This window comes from Lissotriton helveticus, chromosome 2_1 (assembly GCF_964261635.1).
Source record: "Lissotriton helveticus chromosome 2_1, aLisHel1.1, whole genome shotgun sequence".
Classification (NCBI taxonomy): domain Eukaryota; kingdom Metazoa; phylum Chordata; class Amphibia; order Caudata; family Salamandridae; genus Lissotriton; species Lissotriton helveticus.
In genome coordinates, this window is record NC_136059.1 from 1,118,171,507 (window position 1) to 1,118,184,500 (window position 12,994).

The 12,994-nt window shown below is 41.6% G+C and overlaps 1 protein-coding gene across 1 annotated transcript in view; it reads left to right on the forward strand.

Moving 5' to 3' along the window:
* Positions 1 to 12,994, forward strand: part of SEC24D (SEC24 homolog D, COPII component) — a 425,192-nt gene that overhangs the window by 399,816 nt on the left and 12,382 nt on the right. Inside the window, exons 17-20 of the mRNA XM_078675943.1 lie at positions 1,847 to 1,992; positions 6,521 to 6,659; positions 6,945 to 7,063; positions 8,748 to 8,927. Coding sequence (XP_078532069.1) covers positions 1,847 to 1,992; positions 6,521 to 6,659; positions 6,945 to 7,063; positions 8,748 to 8,927 — 584 coding nt within the window. The remainder of the gene's footprint in view (positions 1 to 1,846; positions 1,993 to 6,520; positions 6,660 to 6,944; positions 7,064 to 8,747; positions 8,928 to 12,994) is intronic.

A 12,994-nucleotide genomic window follows, 5' to 3' on the forward strand; every position in this document is an offset into this window, starting at 1 on the left:
GTTTTGCAAACTAGTAGCCAGTTAGCTCACGCTATTGTGGATCGAGACATAGGCTGAGTTTCACTACTGTCCAACTCTCTCCTATTCCTCAGGCAGTTACCTGAACTCCTACTCTACACTTGGACCGGTAGGTGCTGCATAGAGCATTTGGTTGAGGGCCATACCTTCTACTCAGTACGAGTTTACCAATTGCTGACTGCTTCAATACTCTTCTCTGCTCAAGCCCTGACCATGCTAAGTGCCCCATTGATCCACACTGTACTTCATCAAGAAAGACTTGTAGGCACCAGCCTAGAGAAATGTTTATTCAGGATCGGACCTTATAGGCTGCTGTTTACATTTTCTTATATTTTGATTCCAACCCACACATTTATCACCTTTTCTTTTGTCCTTTTCTAATTGTTTTGCGATTTATGGGTTGAGCAGTTCTTGTATAATTAATCAGGATGGGTTATAATTTCTAATCCAGTGGTTCATTTGTAGCCGCAAACATTTAGATCTCAGGGTCAATCCCACCATTTGCAATGAACACATAGTGGGATCTAACCCTCCTCTAGGGCCCTTCTTCAGCTAGCCATGAGTCCAGTTCAGGTTGTAAGTTGTTTCTGCTTCAACCTGTTTGTCCTATCACTTGTGCTGGCTGCTTACTACTCACTGAGCCTCCTCATCGATCTTCGCTTTGGTCTCGTCTGTGACATGAGTCCCATTCCATGTGTTCCTCTGCGACAGATTTTGTGGTTGTTTCTAGACTCCACAACTCCTCGGCCCCTGACGATCTTACCAACTAAGGAAAAGCAATAAAAGTAAAACACACAATTAGTTAGGGCAGTTGTACACCAGCCATATGATGTGATGAGGTACATTTGATCGTTTTGTTTGCTAACTTTTTTCCCTAACCTCTTTAGTTGTAACAAAATACCGTCCTTATAGATTTCTAAGGACCGGATTACAAGTCAGTCGTTCTTTTCTGACTCGTGCATAAACCCCTGTTTACAAACGGGTCAGAATTACGATTTGAGTGTTGTTTAACACACCGGATAATTATCAGACGTGTCAAATACCTCAACCTTCGTTACATTTCGTCAGTTTAAACCTGCCGAAATGTAACCGGGGAAAACCATACATAATCGCCATCTAATGCAGATTTTGGTGTGCTGAACACCAAAATCTGCATGTTATTCCTCAGAAACTCATAATGGGTGCTATTTATAGTACATACCCAGCGGTATCGGTATTTACCAGGTTTGATAAATAGCGCCTATACTTGTAATCAGGCCCAAGATTACTGTCCCTTTGCTCCTTTGTTATCGTTCAGTACCATCCAGCTTGTTTAACCAGTCCAGCATACACACAATGACAAACTGATACTGGTGATTCATGATACGGTTGATGTTTGAAAAGAGATTTATTTTTTTTGCAGAGTTTTATATAGCGCGAACTAGACCCGAACCGAATCAGGTATCAGAGCGCTTTACATATTTTTCCAGTTACGTTACATTTTTACATTTTCCAGTTACTTTCATTTTAGGCACGGGGAGATTAAGTGATTTGCCCAGAATCACAGGAGGTGACGTTACCGAGACTCGAACCCAGTTCCTCCAGGTCCGAGGTCGAGCGCCCTAGCCGTTAGGCCAACTCCTGGTTCAAAAGTGCAGGACTAGATACAGATTTTTTTTTTATTAGCCAGCTAATCACATTCTATATGTAAATGGATAGCATAGATATTAGGACATGCCATTATTTCCAGTATGCACGAAAGTACCTTTCTAATGTGTTCTTGAAAAAAAACTTCTGATTTGCAAATCTGATTGGCAAATTGCAAAGTTAAATTTCATTTTGTTTGTAGGTTTTCGGGCAACAGACTTTTTTGGTGCTATGTACATGAGCAACACAACGGACGTTGAGATGGCAGCAGTGGACTGCGACAAAGCTGTGACTGTTGAGTTCAAGCACGACGACAAATTAAGTGAAGATAGTGGAGCTTTAATTCAGGTATTTATGTGCCGAAACCACAATTCCAACATTTTTATTGTTCTACTATTCCTCAGTCAGACCGTGTTTACAAGGTATGGTACCAGAATATTGTTTCAAACATATTGCCTCATTGGAGTTAATAAGAATAAATCGCCTCCTAATGGGACCATATTTTTTTTAGGACGCAATATTTATGTCAGATGGCATTTTTGCTAACATAATTCTGACATACAACCCAAAAAAAGGAGCAGTGCAAAAATACTGCACTTTTATCTCACGCAAATTCACCAGGTAAAACCTGGTGAACTTTTTGGGTAGAAATACCGGATAATTTGTGAGTTTTGCGGAGCTGCACAAGGGAAAACATGCAGTAGTACCTCGAAATCCCCCATTCCTCGGAAGATAAAGGTAATACTGCACCTAGTGAACATGGCTCCATTTTTTGGGGTGTGGTATTACAAACCCAAGTACTAGGAAACTCTTAATAAGGCCCACACGCTTGTTAACTGAATTAAAATATTCCTTGTATTTGGAACAACACTGAGGTGTACAGCCAGGCACAACGTCTACACTATCACTTTATATCTTTCAACACAGAAACATTTGTTGAAATGCAGCGGTTTCTGAGAGGAGCTCCATGCCCTATTTAGTGTTTCAGTCTAAAATCCAGATTTTCAGAACTTGAGACTGCTGCTTATCTGAGAGGGCCTAGTAGTCATGCGTTAACGTATTATTTGTTCTACCTTGAATTAATGCTATCTCATAATACATTTTTTGCATCCATCTTTTAATATCATTTTTCTTCAAGCCGTTTTAGCTTCAGTTTCCTGTTTTTATTTAGATAAGGAGAGACAAATGCATAGACAGGAGCACAATTCATAGCCAACCATTTCAGTATATTTGTGTCTCCTCGTGTGTGCTATAAGGCATATTCCAATTCAAGCAGGCATCTGTCTCCAGTACAGAAATCCTAATTCTTGTGTAGTGTTGACTCTTCTTTCTTTCAGATGAACTAGATTTATTTTTTCCATGCAACTTTTATTTTAGCAGTTATAAAATTGATCTTTCTCACATTAAAAAAAATGAATCTTTGCCTCCATCCTAAAGTCAAAAGACATAATAAAATTCACACACATTTGCCACAGTTTACCTCCTGACCGGAATGTTAGCACTTGTTTTGCAGTTAACTAAGATTTACTATGTCAACGTCTAGGTATGGGCAACCTACAAAAACATTCCTTTCACCACATTATGTAGTATTCCCTCATCCGTCTTTTATGTGAGAACCCCTCTCCCTTCCAAGGCCTGATGGTATTTGCAAGTGTATTGGGGGGTCCTTCTTAATTGGCCACATTATTTGCTAAACTCAGAGTCTTAGGTAAAGTCGCAGCATTTCCGGACTCGATAATGGGATTGGGTGCAGGCAGCACAGCCTTTCGGATGGCATCTGCCAATCTGTCCCCTGATACTCAGAAGAACCTCAGCAGTCATCTAAGCATTAACATCACTAGCGTTGAAATGGGGCATAGAAACTACCTTCTTGTACCTTGATGACCGCAGCCGTTCTCACAACCAGCTGCAGGCAGTGAGGCCCTGGAATACTAAAAGGATTAGTGGCACACTGCCCGAAACGCTTTGGCTGGCAGTAGCACAGTACGTCTAGTGAGCATTTTTGCTAGTACGAAGTTGTCTGGCCCTGGGCCTGACAAAGGTCTTCTCATGCAGTGATCAAACCCCTCTAATGGTACTAATCTCTGAAACTACATTATCTGCCTAATGGCCACCCAGCAATGAGCACAAGCAATAAGATTTGCTCTACAGGTCTCTGCTCTTCACTTCTATAGCCTTATAGCCCGCCGTAGAGGGCTATACCGGCTATTAAATGCCTTCTCCAGCGTTAAAGACCCCGAGCCGAAGGCGAGGGCCTTTAACAAGGGAGAGGGACTTTAATAGCGGTATAGCCCATCTACGAAGGGCTATAAGGCTATTAGAACATTCTGTCACTAGAGGACAGAATGTTCTAACAAAAAAAACAAAGCCTTTTGGAAGTGTGAGGGGATTGGAATCCCCTCAGGCTCCCTGAAGCCTTTGTTCACAGCCAGAGCTGTGAACAAAGAAACATTGGAATGTTGGAGCTCCAGGCTTATACCAGCCATTATAAGCCCGGAGCACTCCATTGTTTTCAATGGAGCTCCCAACATTCCAATGTTCTAATATGCCATACAACACTCATTGAATTGATAAGATCATAATACTGTTTTGATAGTAACCAGAAAAGTAGGGTGGAAATCCTGCCTTCTTTGGGCTTAGCAGTAAGATTGCTTAACTAAATACAACATCTGGTTTTGCTGTTTACCTGTCGTATGGCGAGAGGTCATATTCTGAAATCAGCATTTCCGAGAAAGAAAATCCAGCTTTATCAGTAATTACAGTAAATGAATACTGTGCTAACCAGAACATGCATCCCCAGAAATCTGTCAACCATCATTTGCCTTCTTTTACTCCCAAAAGGTACTGGACAACAAATCTTAGATGGGCACCCTGGTTCAATAATGTAATCTGACTGTTTCAGGTGTGCCTCGATTCCATTTTCACTAATGTGCACTGCATTTTAAAAAACTGACAATCGTACGGCAACAGTCATACACACAGACCCAGACACGCCTATCCACTTGGATTAATCTTTCTTTAACAAATATATCTTTAGTCCGTGGCAGAAAGTGACCTAAGGCAAAATTATTCATCTCCACATATTTACTAAAGTGTAAGCTGGGCATTTTAGGGATTTCTTAGGGATTTCTATGATGACAGGTTTCATCTATTTCAGAAGAATAATGAGCCTTCCTCTGGAAAACAAATTATAACATTTTAAGATTTAGAAGTGGTTTTGAAGAAATCTTGTCTAGTCTGTGTGGTAAAAATTGATGTGATAGCAAAGTATGGAAAATGATCTTGCAAGGTTTCTTTTAAAACATCTAGAGTGTGAACCTTGTGCCAGTTCATACATTTCCCATCAAATTTACATCCTTCATTCAAGATTACATTTTCTATGCATGCTTCAGGCTTAGGAAAACAATTTGCCTTCTTATTGAGGTTTTGGAGTTTTGGGAAAACTGAAAAAGTCTGTTCCTCAAATAGTATCGGACCAGTTTTGTTGCAACTGGTAGCAGTAATACAGATTCCTAATGCTAAACAAGAACACATTACGACTCCTTCTCAACTGAAGAGTTCATCACCAGCATCTGAAAATGTAGACTGTCAAGATGTTGCTCTTAAATGTTTTGGGCCGTGAGAGAATATGTGGGCTGTATGGTACAGTACGTTAATTTCAGTGTTCCTTCGCCTCCGACCAAACCGAGCTCAAACCATTGCCTAAGGCTACTTCTGATTGTGGTTTAGTTTTACAGCCACAGTGTTCACCAAGATTGGGATAGTGGTTGCTCATTCCCTAAGACAGGGACCTAATTCGCAACATTTGCAGAGTTGCGCACAAACGCTATCTATGGGTACACAGGAGAGATCCTGATTCACCGCATCAGGATCTGTGGACACTTATACAGACAGAAGGAACTAACGGGCTTATGCATCAACATTGGAGTTTGCGATTCCTTAATTGCGAAAAATAAGGAATCGTAATTAAGTAATCGCAAACTTCAATGCATCAAGAAATCGCTAAATAAATTGCGATTTCTTAATTTTGCTTAATTGCGATTCACAATTTGCGAATCGCAATTAGGGAATCCCTTCCCATTGATTCCTATGGGCCTACAGGCCCATACGAATGAATGGGAAGCCATTCTCATTTTGCGATTCACAATTAAGGAATCGCAAAATGAGAATGCTATTTCAAGCGTGCAGGGGGGGGTCGAAAGGACCCCCCCTGCACCCCTGAAAAGATCATTTTTCACACACACATGCCCCAAGGGCATGTGTGTGTGTTAAATCAAACTTTGAAAAATGCACTTTTTTGCATTTTTCAAAGTTTTCACAAATTACCATGAAGTTGAACTTCATGGTAATTTAACTCTCCCAATTTGCGAATTCGCAATTTCAAAAGTGTGATGCATTGCATTTAAGAAATCAAATTGCGATTTCTTAAATGCAATCGCAATTTAAGCAATCGCAACATAATTGCGATTCCTTAAATTGCGAAAAAATAAAAAAACGTGATGCATCCCAAAAAAGGAAATTGCATTCGCAAACGGCCGAATTTTGCGATTCGCCCCGTTTGCGAATGCAATTCCGGTTGATGCATGTGGGCATTTGTAACACTGATAGTCTGTACCTACAGTGTGTTTTCCACAGTATTACGTTTAGGACAGAAATATGGGCTTACCACAGTAGGGGCACAGAGGCGGTCATTAGAAAGATAATATACATTCACAAAGTCGTAACTCTGTGGGTACTCAAGGACCTTACCAAAGGTTCTTCACACCCACTTTACACACTTATATGTCATCAGGGTGTCTTGCACATTTTCAAATGCAGTAATTTTAATTAAATATGTTTGATTAAGCGAGGTGCAATGTTTGTTTTGTCATTCTAGTGTGCTGTGCTTTACACCACAGTTGGAGGAAAAAGGCGCCTTCTGATTCACAACATTGGTCTGAACTGCAGCTCTCAACTTTCTGATCTCTACAAGAGTTGTGAGACCGATGCACTAGTAAACTTTTTTGCCAAATCAGGTACAGTTCTACAGTACACTTGCATTTCTTCATTTTCATTTTTACTCAAAACAAATGTAGCCTTGCTCATTCCTGGTCAATTTTATTAATATTCGTCCATCCAAAGAAAAAGAACACTCACTTGGATGTTTTGTTGCTTTTAGCTATACAGTCTATATCATACAATTCTTGTCATGTATGTTTTTTCCTGGAAAATTGTGCTCTTTCACAGGACCTAATGTACCCTCTGCTACACAAAATTGTGAGAAATGGAATGTTAAATCTTTATTTTTTCCCTAATACTAGCGTACAAGGCTGTCCTGAGTCACCCACTAAAGACGGTCCGAGACATTCTCATGAGTCAGACTGCCCACATGCTGGCATGTTACAGGAAGCACTGCGCAAGCCCTTCGGCGGTCAGTCAGGTAAGCATCAGATGATCTGTGCAGCTCAAATGAGATCTTTTCATTCCAAATGCATGTTTAAAAATTGATCTCATGATAGAACACATAACGTGAACTCTGCATTATATAAAAATAATTTGCAATACATTTGTTTTGTGTACTTTATCCATCTCTTCCATTTAGTTACCTGTTGCAAAGCTTGAGTGTTGATGTAGAATTGGGTAGAAATGGTCAATCCTCAGTTTTTTTCAAAGCAATGGTAAATCTGTGTGGAATACTTTGGTAGAATTTGCATGGACCATGATGTAAGTATGGTGAAGGAAATTCCAGATAGTTTTCTTTTACAGCCTAATCCTAAATCAGATCCTTGGCATATCTGTCCTGCAGATAACAGAAAGGCCAATTTTGTCATATTAAATAATTACTTCACGGGTGCATGTGACCTTGTACCATGGGACACGAAATATCAACATAATACTACTTGAATAAGATGCACTGGGAATTTTGTTGACAATATGTAGATAGTTGAGTTGGCAGGAGATAAAATGGATCAGATGTACAAATTATTTTTGTGTTCCCAAATAGTCAGAGATAGGGACGCCAAAAATGCTCTTTCCAATGTGATAAACTCATTTTGTGATTTGGTAATTGGTTACCAAGTGCCAAAATGGGTTTAGAAGCACATAATGAATCATTGTTTAGATGGAGCGGGTTTAGGGCATTCCTTCCATATAGCAATTCATTATGGTATGTATCAGTGTTTTGCAACCAAAATCCAGTTTCACACATTGAAATGTTTGTGAATCCCAACACGGGGTGGTAAGCCATTTGCAAAGGGAAGAGGCTCCCCTTGGGACACTTCCTATTTGTGAACATAAAAGTTTGATGAGGAATAGGCAGTGTTCCAGGAGATCACTTCCTACTGTCAATCGACCTTTTTAAAAAGTTGTAAACTTTTTTTTAAATTATAAAACAGAACCCCATCTCCTATAAGGAAAAAGGTCCCTATTATAAATAAATCTAATAATAATGTAAAAAGTTATCACAGACATGGTGATCGGCTGATTCCAACAGGCCACCATCTATGTGATGGCCATCAATCGTAGTGAGTCTTAATTTGGAACTACCTCATGCATATTGATGAGGTAGATAAGATAGCAGCCCACTACAAGTTGTAATTTTGTCAATCAACCTATTTGTACCTAGGTCGGTTTGCAAAATTCCACACAAGTCGCAAAAAAATGGATCATAATTGTGACAGTATTTTGCAACCAGTGTTTCTTACATCCGGCCCAAAATCTTGAAGACCACTTACACAGTGTCCAGTTTAATCACAGATGTGTAATGTTGGCGGGCCCACCTAGCAATATCAAATTTACCAGGACAGATGGTTCTTGGTATTAGATGCAATGTTGGGCCTCTTTGACCCAATGGGATAGCTTTGATGAACAGTTAGGGCCACGGTCATGGAAAATTGTGTGAATGTTGACACAAGAAACATTTTTCCTTAATTATTACAATCTGAATGCTCAGCCAGAGAAGCTACTTAGCTAGAAGAACCATCCTTTAATAGCATCGTAAAATATAAATACAGCAAAAATCTGTGGAAGTATTTATTTTATGTTAATGGTTTTATATATTTATTTTACTCTCTCTATTTCTCTGAACCCGACTTCACAAACTGAATAAAAGTTATTTATTGCAGCTCATCCTGCCAGACTCCATGAAGGTGCTGCCTGTGTACATGAACTGTTTGCTGAAAAATTATGTATTGATAGGCAGTCCTGACATATCAACGGACGAGAGAACTTTCCAGAGGCAGTTGGTCATGTCCATGGATGTTGCAGACACACAGTTATTTTTGTACCCACAATTTATACCAATAGTAAGTATCTGTGGCAAGACCACGCTTAGCAAGATTTGATATGAGTACTGTTAATGGATGTGAGTAGTGGCAATGGCGGTGGTTAAGTTTATAATGTCGACTAAAAATCAGGAAATGCTGGTGTGCACTATTGGCACTCGGACACAATGAGAGGAGCAGTCTGGTTGTCTCTTTGTGAACATTTTCATCTAGTTTCTGAAATGTGCAGGCTAGAATGCTTCACAGACCAGTTCAGATTGCAGGCAATAACCAAAAAAACTCATCCACTACCAAAGACTACCTTTCAAAGATGGTTCATATACTTACACTTAGAACATCTCAAGGCAAAATAAAAAGTTATTTTGCTGCGTTGCTCATTTCCTATATGATCCATTCATTTTTGCCTGAGCCGTATCTATCATTCTAGCCTGCTCTTGGGCCAAGTCGAAGCCATCATTTCATTAATGAAGGTAATCTCTGAATGAATGTCTTCCACTCCTGCCCATTCAAGGTAACGTGCGAGACAGGTGCAGCTAGTCTCAGCCCAGCTAGAAATGCAAAAGGGCTTCAGGGAAAGCTGCCCTTGTTGGGTGGAAACAGACTTACTCATACGAGTACAGATTGTAGAAGTTTTGGTGAGCACCTGCAAAAGGTAGCTGTGTAACAAAGAAGGATTCTTTAACAGGGAAAAATAGTTGGTGTCCTTGGTCTCCTCTCGGTGTTGGAGAGAAGAGCTGCCTGAGAGTACTCAGTCCAAGTGGAATTACGGCACCCCCAATAAACTATGTTAGTAACATAAACTCCCCAGAGTTTTTCTTGGAAGTAGCCCTAGAACCTCCCACAACATATCTGAGTCAAACAAGTGATAACACCCTGTACTCCTCAGACTGAGAACCAGAAAGTCCTTTCATTATCTGAGTTGGCTATGCAGCGAGCTCAAGGTAAATAGTTTTATTTATTAATTTAATTACTTTACTCCTGGCTGTCGTATGTGCGAGTCCACTACACCCCACCCTAACCCTCCCCCGCCCAGCCTCACCACCCCGCAGCACTCCCTCTGCGAGCTGCCATTACCTAGGATAGTTGCAGAAGAGGTGGAGATATTCACAATGGGTGTGATCATGGTGGTGATGGGTTGAAGTCTTCTGGAGTAGGCACGGTGGCTGCAGGGGTCCGATGGGGCACCTGAGTGGATGGACTTTATGACGACGGTAGTTTACTCTGGGACAATGATGGGCCATGTGGTTAGTATTGGTTCTTTAGCTAAAATCAGGAGGCTTTTAGAGAGGTCTGTCTGGTTGTGGGTTGAAGTTGCTGTAAATGGCGGTGATTTTGTCTGAAGAATTTAGATAGATAGTTGCAGAGGTCTTGCGAGGGTGTGATTGAGTTGGAGGTGGCTGCTGGTGAGGTGAAGTCCTTCATAAAGTTGAAGATTTCTTTGCTTCTGTTTGTGCTGACATCAATGCTGCCCGCTAGAGCGGCACGTTTTGTGGTAGCTTCTCAGGGTAGATTAGAATGTGCTGCTTTCTGCATTGTCCTGGCTCATTTTCCATTTGCACTCCTGTGTTTGCAGTGCTGTTTCATCAGTCTGAGTTCCTCGGTGTACCAACTGGCCTGGGTTTAGATCTTGTTGTATTGCTGTGTTTGAGAGGGGCCTGGGAATCAGTGCAGGATGCGAACACATTTTTGAAATTCTTGATGGCACTGGATGGCGGATGCTGTGTTTGGGTCTGTGGGTATTGACAGCGGTTTTTAAGTCCTTGTCAGTAATGCTGTTCCTATTTTGTCGCCCTGGTCTGGTGAGGGTGTGAGTGAGTTGGACAGAGACGGGGATGCTGATCTTGACAAGGGCTATCTAAAAGGCTTGTGTGTGCTCATCAACTATGATGTTGTCAAAGGTGGTGAAAATAGGGCCCAGTAGGTGCTGTGCAATGTGAGTTGATTCCTTTACTCGTTCAATTCAGCTGTTTTTATATGGTGCACAGCTACCTGACCGGGCCTCCCAGTGCGTGTTGCAACATCACCATCAAGTACCTGCATAACCTTAGACTAGAGTTCGAGCTTCAGAAGAGATTAGTTTTAAGCAGTTTTCTGAAGCAGGTTTCCGACTGTTTAAATCGGAGGGGGGCGGGAAGAGGATTCCAGAGTTTGGAAATAAGATACGCAAAATAGCGTCTGCCGCTTCTTGCTCTGTTCACCTTGGGTACCATCGAACCCCTTTGCTTACTGGAACGTATGGGCCTTCCTAACGCAGAGAGAGTACGTAGCTTCTGTATGATGAACGGGTCTTTCCCGTGGATGGCCTGATGAGCAATGCCTAGCACCTTGAACTGGATTCTTTTTTGAAGTGGTAGCCAATACAGGGCTGCTAAGGCTCGACTGGCTGATAAATGCTTGCGTATTTTGTGGAGGGTTATAGCTGCCGCATTCTGGACAACTTGATGTATTTTTTATCACATATTTTAGACTTCCTAGTCAAAGGGAGTTTCCATAATCTAATTGTAAACTGAGTAGACCCTGCACGCACTACCACCTTCCTTGTGGGTGGTGGTAACATATATAGGAATTTTCTCAGGGGTCTCGGAATGCCAAAACAAGATTCAGCTAATTTCCGAGCCTGTGTTTTCATATTGAGTTTATCATCTATTCAGAAACCAAGGCTTTTTACTGCCTGTGCCTGCTCAGGTGTTCTGCCCATGAAAATTTCAGCCTTCGGGACCTATTTTTCCCCACCACAAGTACTTTGGTTTTGTCGCCATTACGTTTCAGGATGCTTGCAAACATCCAAGTCTGTAATCTCCTTCAGACATGAGTTAAGTTGAGTGGTATTTCGACTGACATCTGGTGTTAGAGCCAAGATGATCTGTGTATCATCTGCATTTGAAACTAAGTCTAATCCATGTGAGCGTACAATATAGGTCTGCAGGGGACGCAGGGCTTCAGGGTATGGTTTAGCTATCTATCAAATGTACTATATTCATCCACTATTCCCCCCCCCCCCTCCCTAAGAGTGGGAATCGATTCTGCGAGAGCATCCGTCTGTTCTTTAATATTAAGATTGGACCGTGACCGCTTAGGTTTTTGAGAGGGGGCTGTTTTACTGTTCTTACTGAAAACTTCAAGCCATAGGGATACGGTGTGGTGGTCAGGCCATAGTATAGGGATTGTATTCTCTGTCGCCAAGTTACTGAACTCTGTAAATACAGGGTCTAGATGATGGCCTTCGTGTCTTTACAATTCAAAGTCTTTACTCATTGGATGAGGCCCAGGCTTCCAGGATCTTCGCCAAATGCTTTTGAGTTGGGGTTGGCGTGGTCTTCCTGGGGGAAGTTAAGGTCTCAGAGTAGGATGGAATTGCTAGCATCGAGGGTGAGTGATGCAACAAAGTCCAAAATAGGTGTCAGTGGAGTTGTGGCGTGGTTGCACGACTTGTTGAGTCTGAGTGTGGGTTATTGGGTACCAGCAAATGTTGGGTGTGGGTAACAGCATGCAATCTTGCAGAAAGCTGATGAGAACACCTCCTCTGTTTTTTGTGGTGCAGCAGAGGCAGTAGAATGTGGAGTGGTGTGTGGGGTTGAGGGCACGGAGGGTTGCAGAGTGGCTGAGGCGGGAGGGGGAAGGGAAAGGATCAGCACTCCTGGCGATACTCATCTGAGCTGATGCCTCCATTAAGTAGGTCCTGGAAATGAGGAGGAAAGATGTCACTTCTGTGCAAATGAATGATGGGAAATCCAGTGATGTCACTTACTGAGTGGAATAGGCGGCTTTGCTGGTGACTGCCTAAAAGCGGGCTGTGAGTACAAACGAAATGTACATGGCATGCTAATGGAATGGTACGGTATTTAGCTCATTCTTATACTTTGTTACAAACAAATCTACCGATTTGCTGGTGTTCGCCTGCCTTTGTAGGTAGACCCTCCCAGGAACACACTCGAAGTTACCCTAAATGTACACATATGCAAATGTACTGTACTTTGTAATATTGCTCCGAACCTGATTCATTGAACCAGTATTCCGAATTTATCCTTACAAATGCCTTTTTATGCACCTAAGATGAACTTGGGAGTCCAACATACTTGAATAATTTG